At 40.3% G+C, this 25057-nt stretch overlaps 1 protein-coding gene across 2 annotated transcripts in view; it reads right to left on the bottom strand.

The window, feature by feature from the left end:
- The window catches only part of zer1 (zyg-11 related, cell cycle regulator), a 40130-nt gene that overhangs the window by 11817 nt on the left and 3256 nt on the right, over positions 1 to 25057 (bottom strand). For both annotated transcript variants that reach the window (XR_008566520.1, XM_054757187.1), the window contains exons 4-15: positions 20718 to 21172; positions 18883 to 19056; positions 18687 to 18801; positions 16643 to 16789; positions 16388 to 16561; positions 15245 to 15460; positions 14607 to 14648; positions 11441 to 11560; positions 11180 to 11295; positions 10304 to 10492; positions 8762 to 8859; positions 4700 to 4802 (exon numbers count right to left, since the gene is read on the bottom strand). Coding sequence is in view for 1 of the 2 variants with exons in the window: in XM_054757187.1 (XP_054613162.1) it covers positions 4700 to 4802; positions 8762 to 8859; positions 10304 to 10492; positions 11180 to 11295; positions 11441 to 11560; positions 14607 to 14648; positions 15245 to 15460; positions 16388 to 16561; positions 16643 to 16789; positions 18687 to 18801; positions 18883 to 19056; positions 20718 to 21172 (1949 nt within the window). In the remaining variant the exon portion in view is untranslated. The remainder of the gene's footprint in view (positions 1 to 4699; positions 4803 to 8761; positions 8860 to 10303; positions 10493 to 11179; positions 11296 to 11440; positions 11561 to 14606; positions 14649 to 15244; positions 15461 to 16387; positions 16562 to 16642; positions 16790 to 18686; positions 18802 to 18882; positions 19057 to 20717; positions 21173 to 25057) is intronic.

Genomic DNA, 25057 nt, shown 5'->3' with positions numbered 1-25057 from the left:
TGTCTACCGACACTATGTCTGCTCCCTGGATGTTCACCGGTGTGAAATGGGATGTTTTCCTCTGGAAGTTAATGTCATCTCCTTTGTCTTGCTGGTGTTGAGTTGTAGCTGGTTAAGCTCACTCCAGCTGACAAAGTTTAACCATTCCTGTGTAGCTTTTGCAGTATGTTTTGGATCATTGTCTTGCTGGAAAATAAATCTTCTGCCAAGACGTAGTTCTCTTGCAGACTGAAAAAGATTGTCCTCCAGGATTTCAGTGTATTTTGCAGCATTCATTCTGCCCTCTATCTTTACAAGCCTTCCAGGTCCAGTTGCTGAGAAACATCCCCACAGCACGATGCTGCCACCACCATGCTTCACAGTTGGGATGGTGTGTTTTTGGTGATGTGCAGTGTTTGGTTTCCGCCAAACATGACGTCTTGTCTGATGGCCAAAAAGCTCAATTTTGGTCTCATCAGACCAAAGAATCTTCTTCCACTTGACCATGGAGTCTTCCACGTGTTTTTAATATGACTTTTCTTCAACAGTGGCTTTCTCATTGCCACTCTCCCATAAAGGTTTGACTTTGAAGTGACTTTGAAGAACCCGGGCAGCAGTTGCTCCATGCACAGTCTCTCCCATCTAAGCAGCTGAAGCTTGTAACTCCTTCAGAGTAGTTGTAGGGGTCTTGGTGGCTTCTCTCACTAGTCTCCTACTTGCACGGTCACTCAGTTTACGAGGGCGGCCTGATCTAGGCAGATTCACACAAGTGCCATATTCCTTCCATTTCTTGACAATTGATTTCATATGTTGGGGGAGATCGGACTTTAGCGTCTGGTAAACACAGAGGTGGCGGCGTCTGTGTTTACGTAAACAAACGGTGGTGCACAGACGTACAGACGATGGAAAAGCACTGCTCGCAGGACATTGAGCTGCTGATGGTGAAATGCAGACCTTTTTATTTGCCTCGTGAGTTTAGCGCTGTGTATTTAACTGCTGTTTACATCCCACCACGAGCTAACACTGCTAATGCACTAGGCCTCCTGCATGACATCATTGATAAACACGAGACCAAACACCCAGACGCTGTATTTATTATATCTGGCGATTTCAACCACTGTAACCTCAGGACTGTCCTCCCCAAATATTACCAGCATGTGAGCTTTCCCACAAGGGAAAATAACATCCTGGACCAAGTCTACTGCAACATGAAAGGTGCTTTGAAGGCTGTTCCAAGACCCCACTTTGGAAAGGCTGACCACATCTCTATATTCCTTTATCCAACATACAGACAACTTCTTAAAAAAGCTCCCCCTGTACGTACAGCAGTTAAAGTATGGAATGAAGAAACTGATCAAGTACTTCAGGACTGCTTTGGCTGCACAAACTGGGATGTGTTTAAAACTGCAGCGGGGAGGGAAGATTGTACTGTTGATTTGGATGAATATGCTTCTGCTGTTACTGGCTACATTAGCACATGCATAGAGACTGTTACCACCACCAAGTATTACAGAAAATACCCTAACCAAAAACAGTGGATGAACTGTGATGTAAGGGCTAAGCTACGTGCTCGTTCGACTGCATTTGTCATGGGCACCGCTGATGACTACAAAAAGGCCAGATATGACCTGAGGAGGTCCATACGGGAGGCCAAGAGGCAGTACAGACAGAAGCTGGAGGGCTACTATTCCACCTCAGACCCTCGGCGCATGTGGGCGGGGCTCCAGCACATCACAGACTATCGACAGCAGAGTAGCGTAGCCACGTCCAGCCAAACCACACTTCCTGATGAGTTGAATGAGTTCTATGCCCGCTTTGATACCCAAACTCCTGATGAGCAGAGAGGGTGGCTGAACCTGGGGAGCACACAGGACTCACCTCTCATGGTGACATCAGCTGATGTGCGCAGGGTTCTAAACAAAACAAACCCACGAAAAGCAGCAGGGCCAGACAACATCTCAGGACGTGCACTTCGGGTTTGCTCATCAGAGCTAGCTGATGTGCTTGCTGACATATTTAACCTGTCGCTTGCACAAGCATCTGTACCGACCTGCTTTAAGTCCACCACCATAGTGCCCGTACCCAAGAAGAGCAACGTGACCTGCTTGAATGACTATCGCCCTATAGCACTCACTCCTATTGTTATGAAGTGCTTTGAAAGATTAGTCATGACCCACATCAAAAAGAGCATCCCGGCGGCAACCGTGGACCCTCTACAGTTTGCATATCGCCAGAACCGGTCCACGGATGATGCAGTCAACACTGCCATCCACACAGCCCTTTCTCACCTACAGGGCCAGGACACATACGTCAGAATGCTATTTATAGACTATAGCTCTGCATTCAATACAGTCAGCCCCCACAAACTCACAGATAAGCTCCTCACACTTGGCCTGTCTCCCTCCCTCTGTAACTGGGTGTTTAACTTTCTCACAGGCAGGCCCCAGTCAGTCAGAGTCCACAACCGCACATCCAGCTCAAGAATTGTGAGCACTGGGACCCCACAGGGGTGTGTGCTGAGTCCACTCCTCTACACGCTCTTCACCTACGATTGCGTGGCCTTCCAGAACAACACCAGCATCATTAAATTTGCAGATGACACTACAGTCATCGGACTGATCACTGGTGGTGTTGAAACATCATACAGAAGAGAGGTGGCGGACCTCATAGCTTGGTGTCGTGATAACAATCTCCTTCTCAATACAGATAAGACTAAAGAGATGATCATCGACCCAAGAACAAGGGAAAAGGAGCCGCATAGACCCCTGTTTATTGATGAGACTGAGGTGGAGAGGGTGAAAACCTTCAAGTTCCTTGGCACACACATCAGCGAGGACCTCACCTGGTCTCACAACACCCAACAAATTCTGAAGAAGTCCCAAAGGAGACTGTACTTCCTGAGAAGACTGAGGAAATTTGGCATGTCCACCACAATCCTGAGTTGCTTCTACAGATGCACTATCGAAAGTGTCCTTACCGCCTCCATCACTGTTTGGTACGGTAACTGTACAACACGTGATAGGAAGGCACTCCAGCGGGTGATCAAGACCTCACAGAACATTGTTGGGGCAGCCCTCCCCACACTGCAAGACATTTATAAATCTAGAGTCCTACGAAGAACACACAACCTCATCAAGGACAGCACACATCCACAACACTCACTATTCACACTCCTACCGTCAGGCAGACGCTACAGGAGTTTGAAGTCCAGGACCACAAGGCTGGCAAACAGTTTTTACCCACAGGCCATCAGGCTCCTCAACGAAGCACTCGCACACGCCGCACGCAACACACGCACACACTCATAGCACTTTATTTATTTATTTATTTGTATTATTTACTTGTATTAATGTCTCGTCTGTTGTTGTTGCTTAATTTATTGGTATATATGTTTATGTGTTTATGTTTCTTATGTTCTTATTCTTTCATTTGTTTTCTTTCTTTTCTTGGGAGAATGAACAGAATAAGATTTTCATTGCATGGTATAACTGCTGTTTTACCATGCACATGACAATAAAACTCTCTTGAATCTTGAATCTTGAATCTCTTGAATTTCACTGAACTCCGAGGGATGTTCAGTGCCTTGCAATTTTTTTTGTAACCATCCCCTGAATTGTACTTCTCAATAACCCTTTCCCTGAGTTGCTTAGAGTGTTCTTCTGTCTTCATGGTGTAATGGTAGCCAGGAATACTGATCAACCACTCCCTGGACCCTTCAGATACAGGTGTTTTACAACTCAATCACTTGAAAGACACCCACGCCACTCAGGTGATCTTCATTTCACTAATTGTGAGACTATTGGCAACAATTTGATGGACCTCTATTGAATTAGACCATTAAATTAAAAAGGGGGTGAATGATTATGCAAACAATTATTTTCATTTATATAATTTTCTTTCATTAACATTACTTTATAGAAATCTGTTTTCACTTTGACATTAAAGACTTTTTTTTCCAAGATTTTTTTTTTATTAAAAAGCTAAATTTTATTGACCATGATTGATTTATGAAAGCAACAAAAGGGTAAACCATCAAAGGGGATGAATACTTATGATAGGCACATAACTTCTTAGCTTACAGTATCTACATGTGTTGCTTTACAAAATATCAAAGTGGCCCTTGCATCCTTTCATTTTTCACTATGTGGCCCCCAGTGGGAAAGTTTGGACATCGCTGGTGTACATTTTCACCACATATTTATACATTATTGCCAACTTAGAGGGAATGAGATGTGTATTTTTAGCAACAAAAAAAAAGCCTATTTTCAGGGAAAATACATTTTTTAAATGAAAAATCATCAAAAATGTGGGGCAAATACATTTGTTTGGACAAATATAATGATGATAACAAATATAGCTCAGAAGAGTTTAATTTAATAGCTGATAGCTACCAACTTCCAAGGTTTTGTTGATAATAACCAAAATCACTTAAAAGTTCTTACATGAATATCTATAGCATTGTACTGCCAAAAAATTTCACTTGTATGAGCTATTTTTGTTGTCATTGTTATATTTGCCCAAACAAAGGTACTTAAAATGAACAGTAAACTGAAGAAACAAGAATGATCTAATAATATTTTCCATGACTGAATGTCTTAATTACTGGAAGTATTTGCACTGAAACAGACCGCAGTGGTATAATGAAAAGTCAGGACTTGCTTAAAGCACTTACATGTACATTTGACAGAGTTGGAAACACAAGTGTGTGAGAATGTCTTACTGGGCCATGTCCTTGGTCTCAGGCTGTGAGCTTTCCAACTCCAAAACTCTCTCCAGAAGACCAAGTCCTCCTTCCTTTATGAGCAGGGGACAATACTTGCTTGCTGCACATACACAAAAATGTATAAGAATTATTGTTGTATACCAGAAAATGTATTTAGCGCAGGTGTTCATGACAGGCTATATGTGTACATACTAGGGCAGGGTACCTCACAATAGGATATGATTTACGATACATAATATCTCGATACAGCAAGAGGGTGAAACAAACACAAAAAAATATAATTTCATAGCTTTTATTTTGCAGCATGATTTAATTTTCTCACCTATACAGTGCATACATGTGTGTGTGCATAGGTGAGTACAAGAAAAAGCAGAATACGGTGAAAGCACAAAGCTTCAAAATAGAAGGGCAAAATACACTACTCACAATAAGTTAGGGATATTGTTATTTACATGAGTGCTTTTCCTATTTGGTCTGAATTTTAATGAAATTAGTAATCGTTCCCTTTAAATTAAGGAGAAGAAGCACGGTTTTCATTAGTTTTCATTACCCCAACAATTTAGACAAGAACAAAGATAGCCCCAAATGCTTTCTGTTCTGGTGAAAGCACACAAGAACTCATTAAAAAGGTCAAGGATGAAATGGTCATATTAAAGTCATGGTTTGACAAGAATAGATTATCTCTGAATTTAAGTAAAACTAAAATAATGTTATTTGGTAATAGTAGAAAGGACACGTACGACCAAATACAAATTAATGGAACGGATATTGAAAAAGTGGAAGAATATAAATTCCTTGGGGTTATAATAGATGAAAAAATGAGTTGGAAATCTCATATTAAATATATACAACAAAAGGTGGCGAGAAATATCTCTATATTGAATAAAGCAAAATATCTTCTTGATCAAAAATCACTCCACACTCTGTACTGTTCCTTAGTATTACCATATCTAATGTATTGTGTGGAGATATGGGGAAATAATTACAAAAGCAATCTTCACTCACTCACTGTACTGCAAAAAAGATCTGTGAGGATAATTCATAATGCCAAGTATAGAGAACATACAAACCCTTTATTTTTAAAATCACAGATATTAAAATTCGCAGATTTAGTACACTTTCAAACCGCTAGAATAATGTATAAAGTTAATAATAACTCGTTACCCAAAAATCTAATCAAGTATTTCTCAATCAGAGAGGAGAAATATGATCTTAGAGGAAAATTAAACCTAAAACATTTATATGCGAGAACAACGCTGAAAACCCACAGCATTTCCGTGTGTGGAATTAAATTATGGAACGGATTGAGTAAAGAACTCAAACAATGTACAGAGATGAGCAAATTCAAAAAACAATACAAGCAGTTGATGTTTGCTAAATACAAGGCAGAAGAGTCCTGATTGTTCTGTCAGGTTTGTTATTTTATTTTATTTATTTATTTTTTTATTTTCTATTTTATTTTATTTTATTTTATTTTATTTTTTATTTATTCAATTAAATTTTATTTTTATTTATTTATATTTATTTATTTATTTATTTATTTATTTTTATAATTTTCTTTGTTGTGTTTAAAAAAAAAAAAAAAAAAGCTTTGTTCTTATTTATTTATTTAGTATTGTCATCATTATTATCATTATTATGAATGTTCTCTCTTTTTTTGGGGGGAGGGTTATCTCACCGTTATCTATTATGTGTTATCCTGACTATCACTGAAAACATGACATGGAATCCAGGAAGTGAACTACATGTACTGTACTAGATGTAGAATGGATGGGGGGTAGGATTACATAAGCTTTGCTTCTTCCTACTCCTTTTGGACATGTGGAACTGTCAAAAAATGATTCACGAGATGTATTCCATTGTAACCTTCATGTTCAAATAAACTAAACCAAACCAAACCAAACCAAACCAAATAACCAAAATTGACAAAGTCAGTAGTGGGTGTTCCTACCATTTGCCACAATGACAGCTTGATAGCGACGTCTCATGCTCCTAACTAGTCTCATGATGTTGTTCTGAGGCAATGCGTTCCACTCCTCCAGAAGTGCTACACGCAGTTCTGCCAGGTCACGTGGGGGTGGGCTACGAGCATCCAGTCACTAATTCAGCTGGTCTCAGACATGCTCTAAGGGGTTCAGGTCAGGGGACATTGTTGGCCATACCATATGAGGCACCCCGACTTCCTGAAGTCGAGCTGTGACAATTCTGGCAAGGTGTGGTGGAGCCATTACCATTCATAAACAGAAAGTTGGGGGTGTGCTGGCGGAATTGGGGGATGATGATGGGTTCTATGATGTCTCTGAACATGCAGTGACTGTGCCATCCACAATCACCAAATCTGTTTTGCGCTGACTGGTGATGCCTGCCCAGACTGTTGGACCTCCTCCCCCAAAGCGAGCCCTGGAGACCATGTTGACCATGGTGTATCACTCACCTTGCCTTCTCCAGTATCGCTGATGACCATCATTTCTGTGCAAGGTGACATGACACTCATCAGTGAACAGGACGGTAGACCACTGCTGAATTGTCCAGGTCACATGGTCTTGTGTCCATTGCAAACGGTGTCTTGGTGTCTGTGGAGTCACCTGCAACGGTCGCCTTGCATTCAAGCCAAAGTGGTGGAGTTGTTTGCGAATGGTTTGTCGGGAAACCCTAGTAACCCTCACTTCTTGTAAATAGGCCTGCAGCTGTGTGGCAGTAGCATAACGTGTCTGAGTGCATAGGTCCTTAGGTACTGGTCATCATTGTGGTCCATCACTCATGGGGCTCCACTCATGGGGCTCCACTATTGGGTCTGTCACAAACACTGCCAGTAGTTTTGCATCTTGCTCCAAGTCTGCTGATGACACTTTGAGACACACCAAGTTCACGAGTGTCATCTGACTGCCTGCTACCGACCTGAAGGCGCGCTATGGCCAGGTGGCGCTGCTCGTCCGTTAGGTGACGTCGTTTCTGACAATACCAGCTTTTTATACTCCCAGAATGTTGAAAATGATGCCACATTGAAAAGGGTTGTCTTTTTGTAGTTTTTGGTATTGCCCCAGTATGTAAGCGCACTGTACACAGTGAGACCATTGCGTGGAAAACACAAAATGAGGTCTGTCTATCACCCTAAAACAATTGCCTCCCTATCCCTAAACTCACTGAAGTGAATCAAACACCTTTATGTATGAAACCCACTGAGGACCTCACAATATCCCTAACTTATTGTGAGTAGTGTACTTTCAAATAGAAAAATATATCAACTTAAATAAAGTATATGGGCCTACTAGAGTGAGATCAAAGGGCTGGGAATGAATTATAGTTACAGCTCAAGTTGTGCTCATATGTTTATTTATATTCATCTTAGCCATCAGTGTGTGATTTTCATTTGGGGGACTTAATCGTTTCTTTGAACTGCTCTTTTTCCAAGCTGGAAAGTTCATACAATGTTCATCTTCAATGAGTTTTCTAAAGAGGAATTGGGTGCACAAACTTGAATTTATTGTTGATTTTGTCAAATTTAATAACGTCATGATTGTATGTTACAATAAATGTACTAACCTACAATAGTTGGCCAGTTTACATATTCGGCTATATCATATTCGACTATAAGATTCAGATGATTTTGATATGACTATAGACCGTGCAGTGGAATCGTATGAAAATGTCTTATGATTGAGACTGTACCATTCTGACTACGTCGGGGTGCCCACGACTGCTGCTGAGCATACATTTTAACATAGAATGTCTTTGGTTAGGATGTCTAGCAGCAAATTAGAAACCACCCAGGCTCAGCCTGGCAAGAATTGGTTGTTTGATGGTCAGACGCAGTGTTAATTTTGTTGACAAATAACTTTTATCATAGCTTTCATCAAAATGTATGTTGTATAATAATTTCACCCTGGAAAAAGAATGGTCCCAAAATGCCCAAGATGAGTATACGTAAACTTCTGAGCATAACTGTATGTGACAAAAACAAAAGGAAAACAAGCTTAAACATTGTTGGTGTGATTGCTCATTCCGGGACAATCATGTCATGGTACACTGAAATGATAGCTTGAGGCTTCAGATACTCACGATAAACCGACACCAGGTTGTACAGAGCCCACGTGGCCCAGTGTTGACTCACAGGAGAGATGCTTTGAGGTAGTAGTCGCAGGATGGGTTCAAATGACCTAAAAGAGCATTAACATTTAAACAGAGTGACAGCTGTCCAGCCGGTCAACACCCAAGCTACAACTTCAAGAAGTACAATTGAAACACTGTTTTTCTGCTCCTTACCGCAAGTAGATATATTTACAGTGGGACGTTGGTTAGCGTCATTAATCCTTTTCAGAAGCTCAGACTCTAACTGGAATGTACTCTAACCCAATCAATGTTTCTCATAAGAAATCATGTAAATCCAATTAATCCGTTCCAGAAAGCCAAAAATGTTAACACAAAGCAAATTTTCATACTTTTACATGCAGAACACCAATTCAAAATGCCACGAGTCTACTTTTCTTCAGATCACAGTTGCAAAGTAATCAAAAATGGAGGCAAAAATAGTTGCAAGTGCCAGAATGTTGATAAATAATTTGAGAAACACTTTGACTATTGACACTACTGACACAAAGGTGCCTGTGTTGATCTTGCTGCCACATTGCGTCTTTGTAGACACGTCATCACATTCATTTATTATTTATACGCATTTAGAATTGTTTTCTGCATATAACACTATAATTGTAAAAATATAAAAACGTGTTTTGTGTTAACATTTTGAGACTCGTCGGGTAACTGTGTTAGTTAGCAAAGAACTCCAGAGTGAACCGCTGATAACATCATAGACGGATGACACAGCTGACTTCCGCTTCCTCCTTCCATGTTTTAGCAAGCTAATAGGCTGCTAGCAAGGAAATTTTGTGATAAAAATACATTAAGAACACAGTTGGACTCAAGCAGTGTATGATGAACACAATGCACGTGCCATATTGTACGCTAACTGGAAAATGAACGCAACCTTTTGCCGTAAATTTTCAACGTTAACTGAAAAACATGTTAACTCGGACGTACACTAACTGAGATTCCACTCTATTTACTTTTTGTTTTTGCTCCCATTTTTTTAGCTGAACTCAAAGTTCTAAAATGTTTTCTATGCCAGAGCTGCCAATTCTTCCATATTCTGCAAAGACTTCCGTGGATTTTGATTGTCTCCCGACATAAGTGAATTTTTTAAAATGTTTTTGTGTGGGTATAAAATAATTTTGTCAATAAAATTATGAAAACAAAAAATATTGTGTTATTTTAAGACTGAGATCAAAGTGTGATCACAGGGAATTGAATTCCAAGAAATTACTTTTATGCTGAATAGCCATGTGTTCAGAAATCAATCAAAAGCAAATATCACGCATTCGATGCAGTTTGCAGTGTCGATAAAGAGCATGGGGTGAAATCATGCCGGCACATTGACTCTCATAAACAAAAGGCCTATATGAAAGCGAGTCCTATAGAGCAGTGGTCTCAAACCTTTTTTAGACCAACAGACCGGCTTGTGTGCCCACAAATGTGTGATTTACAAAAACAGAAAATGCATCTTCTCCACAACTACAAGTTTATTTAAAAGGAACACAAGATATTTACCTGTAGTTGATATTGCGACGTGAGCTGACATCCCAGCTCTGAATTGCATCCCACATCTTGTCCATCACCGTGTCTCTTAGTGGCTCTTCCATCGACCAAACCTCTGGTCCATCAAACATAATGTGGGAAAGCACGCCACAGGCATTGTACGACACCTCGATCCCATCAGCCTTACTGTCCAGTAGATTACTGTCAAAACAGGAGAACAGACAAGGATGTGATGTGTTTAATGTGATGTTTGTAAAAGTGCAGGGTAGCATTTTCCATCCCTGACAATCAAAACAAAGAAACACATTCAAAAATATCATTTTAGTAATGTTTTAGACACGTTTTATGCAATGTGTCAGATGCACAATTATGGTCCTGTTGCATGATCCATTCATCCATTTTCTATGCCACTTGTCCTCACTAGGGTCACTGGGGTATGGTGGAGCCTATCCCAACTCACTATGGGCGAGTGGAGGGGTACACCCTGGACCAATCGCAGGGCACATATAGACAAACAACCATTCACACTCACTGTCATACCTATGGACAATTTAGAGTCACCAATTGACCTAACCTAATCTTTTTGGGACTGTGTACCCGCAGAAAACCCACACGCGGGGAGAACATGCAAACTCCACACAGAGGTGTCCAGCAGAGATTCGAAGCAAGATCTTCCAGATCTCCTGAGTGTGTGGCCAACTTGCTAACCTAAGGCTACCATGCGTGATGCATGATGTTTTTACGTATTTCCTTGTCGGACAAACTCCTGCTGTTTCTGATATTAACGAGGCGCCAGTGAGGCTCAGTCTGTTGATTGGTCAACAGAAAATTTCAAAAGAACACAAATGTACCTTTCACTCTGTTACTAAAAGAAGTACTTTTCTGTACCTGAAAACAGAGATGAACTGTGGCGTGACCAGCTGTGGCCGTAGCGCTTTGACCTCAGCAACATTACCCAAAAGTCCCAGCATATTGCGATGCAGCTCCTGCTTGTCTGGAAACTCCTGGAAGAAAATCCCACAAAGAAATTCCTGAATCACGCAACAGAACATGAGGCTTGATGACAACATAGATCAGAAAAATTGTGATGAGTGTTGATATGGATTTAAAATAAGGATGGAACAGGGACTGCTATGACAACACACTCACTTGTAGACACTCCAGAAAGAGACTCATTCCTCGACAGTTGAGGAACATCTGACAGTTGTCTGGCGTCTCATCTGTAATATTCCACAGAGCACTCCAAGAAAACTCCATCACTTGGTCACACTGAGCGCAAACAAACACACAGCATTTCAACAAGAGCCCTATTTATTAAATACTATAAGGTAGATCCCTTGACCCCTTTTTGGCGGGATTACCCTCCAGGACCACCAGCGACTGCCGAAAATTAAATTAATAAAGTCTATCTAATTAATTAACTAATGAATTCAAAAAACAACCCATGGAAAAACATAAAGGTGGTGTCCGTGTTGATCTCGCTGTCATGTTCCTTTGTCAAAACATCATGTCTTCAATGAAGGTAAAAATACTAAAGGTGCTCCGATCAATCGGCCACCGATCAGTATCGGCCGATTTCTGTGAAAAAGCACGATATATTGGCATACGCCGATACTTGCTTTATAACGGCGATCACATCTAGAGCACGATCACATCGGAGCATCCTTAAAAAAATACCTTAAATGTTAATTTACTGATTGCATTCCGAAATTATATGCATTTAAAATGGTTTTATTCATGTAAAACTAGAAAAATGTGTTTTGTGTGAACAGTTTTGAGACTTTGAGCTGACTTCTGTTTCCTGTTTCCATGTATTAGCAAGCTAACAGGCTGCTGCCAAGGATGTTTTGAGATAAAAATACATTAAGAACACAGATGGACTCACACAGTGTATTAATAACATGGACAAGATGCGGGCCATATTGTACGCTAACCGGAAAAAAGTTCGTTAACAGAGCCAAAATTTTGGCGTAATTTTCAGTGTTAACTGAAAAACATGCTAACCCAGGTTCCGCTTTATACTGTATATACATTTCACTTTTGCACCTCTCTCACAGCAACTATAGTGCTTTCAAGGACCGCTGAACAAGGTGCAAAATTTCAACGCTTTAAGGAAAAAACTACCAGTGAAGCATAAATTCCAGTCTTTCTTAACAGTGGTACAAACATACTGTACATCTTGCCTGCATTATCACGTTTTTAGAAATTATGATCCACTTATGGTTAGTGAGTTGTGTTTTCTGCTGGAAAAAATGCCTGTTTTAAGAGATGAAAAATTTTTAAAAAATCATATTTGGACCAAAAATCCATCAATTTGCGTGACCAGGAGTGCTGAGTCATGCATGTGTGGAGATCCAATGTACAAGACATATGCAATAGGCTGACCTCAGTCCAGGCAGACGCCTCTCAATACCAACCCTAACCTATTATTAGATTATTAACACTTGTAATATTACAAGTGCAACTTTATCATCTTTCATCGTCATCTTTTTTTGGCCTTTAAAGCTCCTGTCTGTGGTGCAAACAGATGACACCATGCTTTGAAACAATAACAGCAACATCAGTTATGTTAAACCTGTTCAGTTGTTGATAATAGTTCAAATAGTTTAATGCTTAACTTAAATAAGTCCAGTGTCTTCAGCAAGAAGTTTGGTGTTAAAGAGACCCCTATTGGTGCAATAGCTTGAAAATGGAAGAAATACAAGATCACGACAGTCACAAGAGTCACTCGTCCTCGCTCTGGAAGTCCATGCAAGATCTCACTCACTTTGAGGTAAGGATGACGGTGAGGGATCAGCCCAGAAGTACATGGGAGGAGCTTCTTCATGATCTCAAGGGAGTTGAGAAAACGTTGCTGTAATAATTAAAGTCCCCTGCTCAGAAGGCACATGTACAGGTGGTCTTCGGTTGACAGCGTTACGTATGCTCTCCCATAAATGAATTAAAAACCTCATTTTGGTGGGGATCGTTTGTGGTTTTTGACACTCTTGGGTGGTCTTAGAAAGCAACCCCTACTGCAAATAGCGTGGATGTACTGTATCTGTAAAGAGGAGTGGTCCTGGTGACCAACAAGAAACATCTGACCCTTGTGCTTACCCACAAGGGTTTCATGTTTTACTTGAGGATACAAATTATTTATCCATCCATTCATTCATTTTCTATACTGCCTGTCTTCATGAGGGTGGGACACCAGTGTTGAACCTACAGTATCCCACCAAATAAGGTACACAGAATAAATAACATGTGCATGTCATTGGCAGGGGGTAAAATTAATTAAAGTAATTATTCACCAATTGCAGATGACATAAATGCTCGTATAGACAAAATATTTGGAAGTAAATGCATGTTCCAGACTTCTGCTTAAGGGTATGGAATTTTTGTATTTATTTTCCTGGACCGGACCTTTTGGAATAGAAAAATGTGATATTAAATGAGTTTGAAAATAAGAATGACACTACATTGTGGAGTAGGGTTGTCATGATACCAAAATGTCAATAGTCGATACAAATACCTGTGAATTTCCATGATTCTCTATACAATAAAATATGATTAAAAATATGATAAAAATATGATTAAAAAGAACACATGGATTTTTACATTCACTACTTTATTGAAAACTATTTAAAACTGTTAAGTATTCAATATCTCTGTGCTTCACCATCTTTTTGGACAAAAGAAGAGGTAACGCTTCATTTAAAAAAAAACCCTCCCAGTATACGAAAACAATGCTGTGGTTCTAAATATGCTAAATATAGTCAACTATTTTACATTAAAAAAAGAACAGCATTTTTTTTAAATATAGTTTTTTTATTTACTTGAAGGGGCAACGCCACTGCTGTTCTTTGTTTTTCCTTTTCCATTTTTGTGTTGGCAAATTGACTGTAGTAGTGTTTTGTCTAGTCACCTCCCTGTGTTCCCTGTTCCTCCCTGTTAGTCACCTCCCGGTGCGTTTGTCACTCAGTGAAATGAGTGACAAAGTCACTGAGTTCACTGCTGGTTATTGCTTGCCCAATTAAAGCACTAGTGCTCACACGCATATACAGGCCACGTCAGTTCCGCCAAGAATCGATACAGCTCACCGAGGGAAAAGTTGAATATTTTAACAGTTCCTACAAAAGCAGGCATTGATGTATTTTTTGAGCATTCATATGATATCAAAGCATCGGTTGTCGTGACAACCCTATTGTGGATGCCTATTTATTTTGCGTTGGCTCGATGATCCTAACATTCTGAAATCAGTGCACTGTTATCATAAGCAATAAACCTCTGAATCGTAAAGAGGTCTAAAAAAAAACAAAGTGAAATGAAAACTCACCATCCGGTCCTGCAGCTTCTTCTGTATTAAGTTCAGCATCGTCTGAGAATGAAGGACAAGAATTAATGGAAATAAATGGTTAGGAAAAAAAATTGTAAGGGTGTCACGAGACAGTCAGTTCACGAGACGAGATGATACACGATATTGGGTCAGCGAGAACTAAATGAGATGAGACGAGATTTTAACGTTATTTTTCTTTTAAGTACAATGAAAAAACATATTGCAATCTACTAATTTCTATGTTACACTCTTCTGCACTCTGTGCAGGGGTGGAGCCCCGCCTCCATCCACTCTGGATTGGCGTACACAATCTTAAGAGACAAACGGTGGACCCCTCCGGACCACCCCCCAATACAGTTAAACTTCACATTTTGGGGTGGCCTTTTATTGTGGCCAACCTAAGGTACACCTGTGAAATAATCATGCTGTGTCATCAGCATCTTGATATGTCACACCTATGAGGTGGATATATTATGAATCATAATTGATGAATTCTCACCAACACAGATTTAGACAGATTTGTGAACAATACTGTATTTGAGAGCGCTAGGCCTTTTGTGTTCATTGAAAAAGTTTTACATCTTTTGGGGAAAAGAAAGCCTGGCTGTCCAACATCTAATACGAAATGTTGATGTTACCTTGACAAATCCCATCTTTCCAACAGCTTCCTTGTGGTGGTTATCAACCTGGCAAACTAAAGCGTTGCAGAGATGCACAGCGATTCTCTGGATGGATTCATCCTGCCTTGCTGGCTCCAGGATTTTCAGAAGCAGCTGGTTTACCCGACTGTACTGAAACTCCAGCTCTTCCGGAATGCTGAAGTTACACAAAGTTAAGCAGCAGTTCCTTTGAACCTAGTGGGAAGACAGTGGGGGAGAGAAGGAAACATCACAGCCTCTACATTTATTTATTTATTAGATGCAATTGGGTTCACTGTTATAATACATAATGATACACCCACTGTCATTATCATAAGCTAGACCAGCGGTGTCAGACTATTTAGACCAAGGGCCGCATACTGGAAAATCAAAAGATGCAGGGACTGTTTTTTGTTTTTTTGTTTTTTTTTAAACCATCCCAAACTAAATATTTAATATAATGTGTGTGTGTTTGTGTGTGTGTGTGTATATATATATATATATATACAGTATATATAGATATATATATGATATATTATTATCAGTGACAAAGTGTACTACAATTATGAACTGTTTCTCCTTAGATTACTTTTTTTTTTTTCAATTTTTTTACAAATATTTCAATGTTCTTCTTTTACAGTTTTTTCCTCATACTAGTTTGGTTTATTCTCAGTATATTTTGACTTTATTATCATGACATTATCGCAAACTAATTTTCCTCAAATTTCAACTTAATTCGTTTGGTTTGTTTCTTATAATACAACTTTTTTCATATAATATTTCAACTTTATACTATTTTTTTCTATCAAAAGAATGACTTTACTCCCTTAATATTTTGCCGTTATTCTTGTAAAATTACTTTTTTTTCCCCATTTTTGCTGTTGTTTTTTAAAAATGTTATTGCTTAATCGTATTTTTAGAATGTGCTGAGGGCCAGTAAAAAAGCAGTCGCGGGCCGTAAATGGTCCCCGGGCTGCACTTTGGACACCCCTGCGCTAGCCCTTGTCACACAGCAAAATGTTGTAATTTAGTCCCTGCAGCTTTATACACAGCTAATAAACACGGCACAGCCAATGCAGCGTGTAATAAACAAAATCATTGGCGGGGTGATCTTAAAGCGTTAAAGGTTAAGAGCACACTTACAGTGACCTCCTGGTACTGCTCCATTCCATTTAACACCACCTGAATGACCTCTCGGCGAAGTCGCACACTTTGATCACTGCGGTATTCTGTGTTGGTCAGGTAGAACAGCGCAGCGCTGCCTGTCACCTGGATGCTCTTGTCGTATTTATGGCACTTCAATGCAGCTATGACGAGCTGAAACAAAGAAGATCATTGTTAGGAGGTTGCATCAAAAACTTAAGGTTTGATTACATTCTTTCTTCTGAAGAGCCGTACTTGCAATGCTCGGAGCAGCTGGCTGCAGTGTTGTATCCTGGCAATGTCAAACAGCTGATTGATGGCTCTATGGGCCAACTCAGGGCGAAACTCTGTGTAAGCTTCAATAGCATTCAGGACCTGCTCTTCATTCTTTGATCCAGTCACCTGAAAAGGCACCACAGTATATGAAACCAAAGCTGTACCATTAACATGACAGAACACATAACACATAATCTGTACTACCTTGTCATACCTGGCCTGAATATACTGTACACCAGTAATACTGTACAGCTGAAGTATGACAGCTGTGTGTCATTTTTCCCAGAGAAGTTTGGCTTACAACAAATTAAAATGAGTAATCTGTACGTCAGTGATGTCCAAAGTGCGGCCAAGGGGCCATTTGCAGCCCGTGGCACTTTCTAAAAATATAATTAAACAATAAAACTTAAAAAAAAAAAAAAAAAAACAGCAAAAATTGAAAAATTTGCAGTAATTTTACAAGAATAAAGTCAAAACATTACAAAACAAATGTTGGAATCTGACAAGAAAAAGGTGTAACTTTACAAGAATAACATAATATGAGGGGAACAAAATAATGTCATTTTAGTAGCATAAAGTTGAAATATAAAAAAAGGAGGGGTTTTTTTAAGTCGTAATATTAACAGAAACAAACTAAAATAAAAAGTTGTAATTTTTGGAAAATTAGCTTGCAAAAAAAGTTATAATGTTACAAGAATGAAGTCAAAATATTACGGGAATGTAGTCAATTTTGAGAAGACAGTTTACTAAAAGAAAGTTAAAATGAAAACTGCAGAAATGGAAAAAAATGAAGTTAAAATATTAAGAGAAAAAAACAAGAAAAAAAAATCACAATTTTATGAGAATAAACGCATAATATTATGAGGAAAAATAATGTCATTTTAGCAACATAGATTTGGATTTGAAAAAAAAGTTGTTGTTTTTTTTTTAAGTCATAATGCTACGAGAAACAAACAAAACAAAAATAAATAAAAGTGGTCATTTTTGAAAAATTGCTTTGGGGAAATAGAATATTATGGGAGTAGAGCCAAAATATTGTTGGAATAAAGCTATAATATTATAAATAAAAAATTACAAAGATTCCTTAAGAAGTTGAAATATTTGGAAAATACACATTTAAAAAAAGGTAAAAATAGGGAAAAAAGAGCAAAGAGCTAAGTTGATACTAATAATACACTTTTTCACCTATAACACAAAAGCAGAGATGCAGTTTTTTCTTGAAATTTTTCAGTATGTGGCCCTCACTGGAAAAGCTTTGGACACCCCTACTGTAAAATCTCATATAAACCAACTAATTGGCTTTTAACCTTAATTATAATTTTCATGTCTTTATTTGTTGAGTGTATATCACTAAGGCCTGTATGCCCACAGATACAAAAAAAAAGAAAAAAGGATGGTCTGAATTACAAAAGAATGCAAGAAGAAAGTGATCACTTCTCTTACTCAAATAATAACACTTAGGGGAATTGCATTAAACCAACCAAACAAACACTGACCTCCCATTTCAGCGAGCTGTAATACAGGATTCTTATGGGCTCTAATGAAGTGCACTGGTAGTGGAGTGGTACATGTTGTTGCCTTTCATAAGGTTAGATTCTTGGCTGTCCAGTGGCACGGATAAATGAGACTTGCATCAGGAAAAGCATCCAGTGAAAAACTAAGCCAAGCATATCATGTGAGCCACTTGCTGTAGCAACCCCTAATGGGAGACGCCAGAAGAACACTACATTGACTCTTCAGCAACTTTTCAGCTTTTATTTCCAGGTATTTACGTCTGGATCGGATGCACAATTTAGACATAGCACCTTTTGTTTGAACACCCCCCATTTTTCATTTGAGCAAAAGTATTGGAACATGTGACTGACAGGTGTGTTTTGTTGCTCAGGTGTGTCCCATTACATTGCTTATTCAGTCAATAAATAATCCTAAATGTCTACACCCAGTTTCAGATTGGGTAGGATAGGTTTTGTTGGACTACATTTAGAGGTGAAAACAACATAAAATCATCTCCAGTGAACAGTACCTTATAAGCAGGGATGTGCGTCACATTACAAAGGGTTGTGTCGTATAAACCCAAAAACTGCAGGGGCCTCTTCAACTCTTGAAAAGGGTAGATGCTGCTCTTGCATGGCTCATTGCTGGAGAAGACAAAATGCTCTCAAATATGACTTTTTTTTTTCCCACTCCATCGTAGGCTATGCTTCATGTCGTTTACCCACCTGGGCCGACCCATAGCTTCTTCCAAATGTGGAACTGTGCAGTTGTCAAGCATGATGTGACCTGAGATGTCCAGTGAAATCAAATTGACCAATCTCTGTACGATAGCAGTCAATATCTTCCTGCTCATCTTGAACTTGGAGGCCCTCCTACTCTCACGTGAGATGTCAAGATGCCTGAGGAATGCAGGTTCATTAGTGATTGGGGGGCTTCTACAAGGAATTATCCCACATGTTGGTTATCAAAATTCAATTTAAACAGTTCAAACAGCCTGTCTAACCTCAATGTTGTATAACAGAAAAATAAAATAAAACTTTTATTGATATTTATAGCAACACACACAAGCATGAGTCTCATTTGTCAAAAATTGCTTATTCACACTTATCATATCTACCATATTGGGTAATACGAGTGTAAAGTTTAATATAGAGGTGTTATTTCATTTCTAGAGGGCTCTAACAAAAAATGTATTTAGAAGGTTGTAAACATATTTTCTATGCTCTAACTATCAAAATATTCGATTTATAAACTTAGCGGAAATGCACTTATCACGTACAGGTCTGGAACCAATGAACCATGATAAATGAAAGATTACTGTAAGCACTTTATTGTTAAGTGATTTGAAATGTTTTTTACTGGGATTTTTTTTTATTGTTTAGGACAGGAATAAATTAGACAGCGATTTGGTATTTTTTTCCCAACCAAAAATGCTTCTCTCTCATTGGGAGCACTTGGCTAAAAAGAAAAACTTCCACAGGGTGTATTTCACTGAAAAAAGGCTGAGAATCACTGCTATAAAATATGTACTACATTGTAAATCAGTGGTTGCCCTGCCATTATATTACTCGGGCAGCAGCCAACGGCTTCTATACTTAATAGGTCTGCACCTTCTAATGTTATAATGTTGTTTTTCCAACTGGGTGGAAAAAGGTGGCACAATACTGCACATGAACACAGCATATGAAATATGGCTTTTATTTCAAATGAAGGACAAAAAAAGCATGTCATTTCTGTCTCTCCGTCGCCACGCGATCAACAATTTATCATCTGCTCTTATATTGTGTTTGGGGAAGCGATGGCATTAATTAAGTGGCGCGTCTTAATTCTGGCTTGGTGGGTTATTTGGGAATTGTTCTAATGCTTCCTGTTATGAATGTCTTAAATATAACTGTGGAGGAGAGCTTGCAATACAGTCCGGTATGCTGCCATGACAATGTGTGCGCATTTGCCTCGGTGAGTGTTACATTCACATGATGGCACAGGCGACATTGCGCAGGGATACGGCGGGAGACAGACATAACACCAAGCGTTTCGTGAGGTTTGAGTTTTTTGAGAAGGCATTTCTGTGATGCAAATGTTTTAATCTTTTGAACGCATATTGTTTTGAATCAAAAAACTCTTTACTTAATTTACTTAACTACGTTCTTCATCACAGAAATCTGAGCAGAACTGGACTTCGGAGACCAAGTGGGGGGTAAGTCGCTGTAATTGGACTACAATGCTGATGGAGATGTAATACAACTTCATGTCAAAAAATCGGAACTATCCCTTTAATAAAAATTCTTCATGTTAACAATTAAAATGTGTGCCAAGGACAAAAATGCGTACATTTTGGCAGGTCTGCAGTCCGCCTCCCGGGCACTGCTGCTGAGGTGCTTTTGAGCAATGTTTTCAGTAAAGGAACGTTAAGGCAAAGCAAATCTGACGTCACCTCACGTGTGCAGAAAGGTTTTTGTGTGATGTAATAGATAGAAGAAAATGATATGACAAGGCGACAGATGAACGCCCCATTAGGGGTTTCAAATAATATTTAAAAATGTAAAATACCAGCATTTACCTGAGATTGACAAGTTCCTCCACTGTATTGACCAACTCCTCTGAAAGATCCACATTGTAGAGAACAAGAGATGCCAGTCTATCTTTCCACTGAGTTAGAAAAGCTGTTCCCAGTAATTGTACGTTAGACAGGTCTAGCGAGCTGAGTGACTTCAAGGGTCTCAACAGGGTTTCAGCATCCACCTCGTCTGGTAGGCCGCCCAGGTTGAGCAACCGCAGGCGGTTGAAGCCCTGGAAGTTAAAGTCCGTCTCTAATGCTTGCCTGGAAACAGGGCTCTCCTCCTCCTCATCCTCTGTATCTTCATTGCAGGCAAGTGGGGCACCGCCCTTCCTGTAGAAGATGTGGCTACAGCCAAAGAGACAAAGAGAGACCAGCGTCTCACGGAAGCAGGTCAGTGTTTTCAAGCTGCGGGATGACAGACTGTTGCAGTAGGTGAGGTGAAGCTCAATCAGGTCCTGGAAAAACAACACAAAAGTTTCATTAAGGAACATTACATGCTTACATTTATACCATCATGTTCCAAAATGAGTAGGAAGAAACAGAGCTCATTCAATCATATCCCTTCTCTTCATTCACGATTCTGTTCATAAAAATAATGAACAGAATTGGTGACAAATGGCACCCCAGGCAGAGTCCAACCCTTACAGGAAACGGGTCCGACTAATTGTCGGTAATGCGAACCAAACTACAGGGAACAAACCGCCTGAATTAGGTGGTCCCGTACCCAATATTACCGGTGCAGAGCGAGCTGGGTGGCGGCCGAAGGCGGTAACCTTGGCAATCCCTTCCTCAGCTGCAGAAGCCTAGCTCTTGGCACGTGGAATGTCACCTCTCTGGTGGGAAAGGAACCTGAGCTGGTGCGTGAGGTGGAGAAGTTCCGGCTAGATATAGTCACACTCACCTCGACACACAGCAAGGGCTCTGGAACCAGTCCTCTCGAGAGGGGCTACTTTATGGAAACTTTATCTATTTAAATGAACACAGTCTTCTGTAAATAATACACTGATTGCTATTGTATTTATTTCTACTTTTACTGCTAAAAGATAACAACACTGAGTCGCTGTCAGTGTTTAATTCCTTTAGTGACATAGGTTGCTAGCATAGGTGGCAAGCGGTATAGAAAATGGATGTTTCTCATATTATCACATTAAAAATTTTTTTTTTAATATTTCAACTCTATGCGACTGAAATGAGATTACTTTTCCTCATATTATGAGTTTATTCTAGTAAAATTGAAACTTTTTTCTCGTTATAATCCGACTTTTCTCTCTATTATTATATAACAAAATACAAAAAAAATTCTCTATTATTATTTCTCTATTATCTTGTATTGTTATCTTGTATTTTGTCCTCTGTATCTTGTATGTTATCTTTTCCCCCATGAATCACCGCATTATCATTGTGGAGGGTTTGGTCCTAGGAGCTATGTAGTGTAGGGCTATATTCCCCTGGTAGGGTCTCCCAAGGCAAACAGGTCCTAGATGACGGGCCAGACCAAGAGTGATTCAGAAAACCTCAACCTGCGGCCACAACGTGGTCGGTGCCAGTCGCGGCAGCAAGCCCCAAACCCAATGGTGGACACCAGAGGTCAGGGCTGTCCAATCGAAAGAGAAGGAGTCCTATCGAGCATGGATGGCTTGTGGAACTCCTGAAGCAGCTGACCAGCAGCCCACGCGGCTTTGTTTATGATCGAGGCAAAAACTCGAGTGTGGGAGGAGTTCGGTGAGACCGTGGAGCACGATTTTTGGTCGGTCACAAAGAGGTTCTGTGGCAAACCGTCCGACGCCTCAGAAAGATCTGTCCACACTGTTTATTGTGGAGACATAAGCCTGCTGACCTCAACTGAGGATATAGTCGGACGGTGGAAGGAATACTTTGAGACCCTTCTCAATCCCACTGACATACCTTCCATAGAGGAAGCAGGGTCCGAGGACACAAACGCAGACAGTTCCATCACCGTGGCTGAGGTATTGCGTGAAAGTCGGGAACAGTACCTCTGGATATGCAGATCGGGGTGGTGGTACCCCTTTTCAAGAAGGGTGACCGCAGGGTGTGTTCCAACTATAGGGGGTCACACTCCTCAGCTTTCCTGGAAAAGTCTATAACACTGGACCAGCTCTATACCCTTGCAAAGGTACTGGAGGGTACATGGGAGTTTGCCCAACCAGTGTACATGTGCTTTGTAGACTTGGAAAAGACATTCGACCGTGTCCATCGCAGTGTCCTGTGGGGGGTGGTCCAGGAGTATGGGATTGGTAGCGCGCTACCACATGCCATTCTGCCCTTGTACAACCGGAGCAGGAGCCTGGTTCGCACTGTCAGCAATAAGGCTGAATCCCAATTTACCCTTTACCCCTCGTCTTACCCCTTACCCCTAGGTTTTGCACATTCACGAGAATCAAGTGGTGGTGGTGTCCCAATTCTCCTTCAACCGAGGGGTAAGGGGTAAGTGTCTACTAACCCCTTCACCAAAAAGCGACCACACTTAAAACAAAGGGGTAGGCAGCGCTACAACACCTGCTGAGAAGATGGAAGCACAGAGACTGAAAGAAACATATAAATGTAAGTAATTACGCATAATTATTGAGTTTCACAGTAACGTCACTCATGATTTATACTCCGCTTTATACTCCCGAGCTCCGTGGCAGTGCTGAGGCACTCCATGGGCACTCCGCCCGCCCATGGCAGGTGGCTAGCCCCTCTCCAGAGTGTACAGCAGGGGTCACCAACGTTTTTCCTTGTGAGAGCTACTTTTACTAAATGAAAATGGCCAAGAGCTACTCATTTTTGTAACATTTATTTTCAGAGATTATTTTAAACCCAAACAAAGTGAATATGCTTGTTCTACCAGAACATTAACAAAATGCTGGTGTCCACAACTCACATTTTGTATTTCAGAATGTATTTCTTTCTACTGTTCTTTCATTATTAACTGAAAACCTGAATGAAAAGCAGGCTTGCGGGCACCTCATGTGGTCGTGGGGGGCTACCTGGTGCCCGCGGGCACCACGTTGGTGACCCCTGGTGTACAGTGACGTTTGCGTGTAAATCTAATCATTCAAAGCAGCACATTGTAGTGGAGTCTGTTTGCTGTGAATCGCAAACCCTAGTGTACCAACAATTGTCATGGTGCGATATGTTTATTGTATTCAGCATAAAATATGGATGGTCAGGAAGTGAGCTAAATAAAAGATGGACCTTTCAGGACCTTTCAAAAGCTACAATCTCAGTACGGAAAAGTCCAATACAACAAAATTCAATTATGGACTTTCTTACAAATCAATCAGAGAGAACATCAACGACAAGAGGAGAGCAAGGCCAAAACAGGGCGGTTTTTAAACCTTGAAATTATTTTTATACATTTGTTGATGACGTTTGTTATATTGTTATTTCCATTTCATATGTATATTTGCTACATTTTGTAATTTTATAAATGTTGTTACAGTGCTGGTTGTAGGCTGTTCATTACAATTGTTTGTTGTTTTGCAATAAATGTTAAGTTTGTACAAATGTGTGTCTTTTGTTTAATGTAGACATGTATGCACCTTACTTTACGGAAGGAAACATTTATTATAAACCATTTAATTATCTCATCTTCTTATGTCACAGCCAGCAAGCGGTGAAGGCTGATGATGTAATAAGAGTGGTGTCAAGTGGTGTCCCATTTCTTAGTGGCTTCTTCCCCTTGCCCCTAGGTTTTAAGGGGTATGAGGGGTAAGACGAAGGAGAAGGGCTAATGGGTAGAATTGGGATTCAGCCTAATTCTGGCCTGTTTGCGGTGAACGTTGGCCTCCGCCAAGGCTGCCCTTTGTCACCGATTCTGTTCATAATTTTCATGGACAAAATTTCTAGGCACAGCCAAGACATCGAGGGAGTCCAGGTTGGGGGCCTTAGGATCTCGTCTCTGCTATTTGCAGATGACGTGGTCCTGATGGCCTCACCGGGCTGTGACCACTGGTTTGCAGCTGAGTGTGAAGCTTCTGGGATGAGACTCAGCACCTCCAAATCCGAGGCCATGGTTCTCAGTCGGAAAAGGTACAATTGCACTCTCCGGGTTGGGAATGAGGTCCTGCCCCTGATGGAGGAGCTCAAGTATCTCAGGGTCTTGTTCACGAGTGAGGGAAGGTTGGAGCGTGAGGTCAACAGGCGGATCGGTGCAGCGTCTATCTACTGTATCTTCCCACCTTCACCTATGATCATCAGCTTTAGGTCGTGACCGAAAGAGCGAGATCGCGGATACAAGCGGCTGAAATGAGTTTCCTCCGCAGGGTGGCCGAACTCACCCTCTAAGAGATGGGGTGAGGAGCTCAGTCATCTGAGAGGGGCTCAGAGTAGCGCCA

The sequence above is a fragment of the Dunckerocampus dactyliophorus genome, chromosome 17 (assembly GCF_027744805.1).
Source record: "Dunckerocampus dactyliophorus isolate RoL2022-P2 chromosome 17, RoL_Ddac_1.1, whole genome shotgun sequence".
Lineage (NCBI taxonomy): Eukaryota > Metazoa > Chordata > Actinopteri > Syngnathiformes > Syngnathidae > Dunckerocampus > Dunckerocampus dactyliophorus.
Note: the sequence above shows the minus strand (reverse complement) of the source record. Positions and strands in the feature narration are given on the sequence as shown.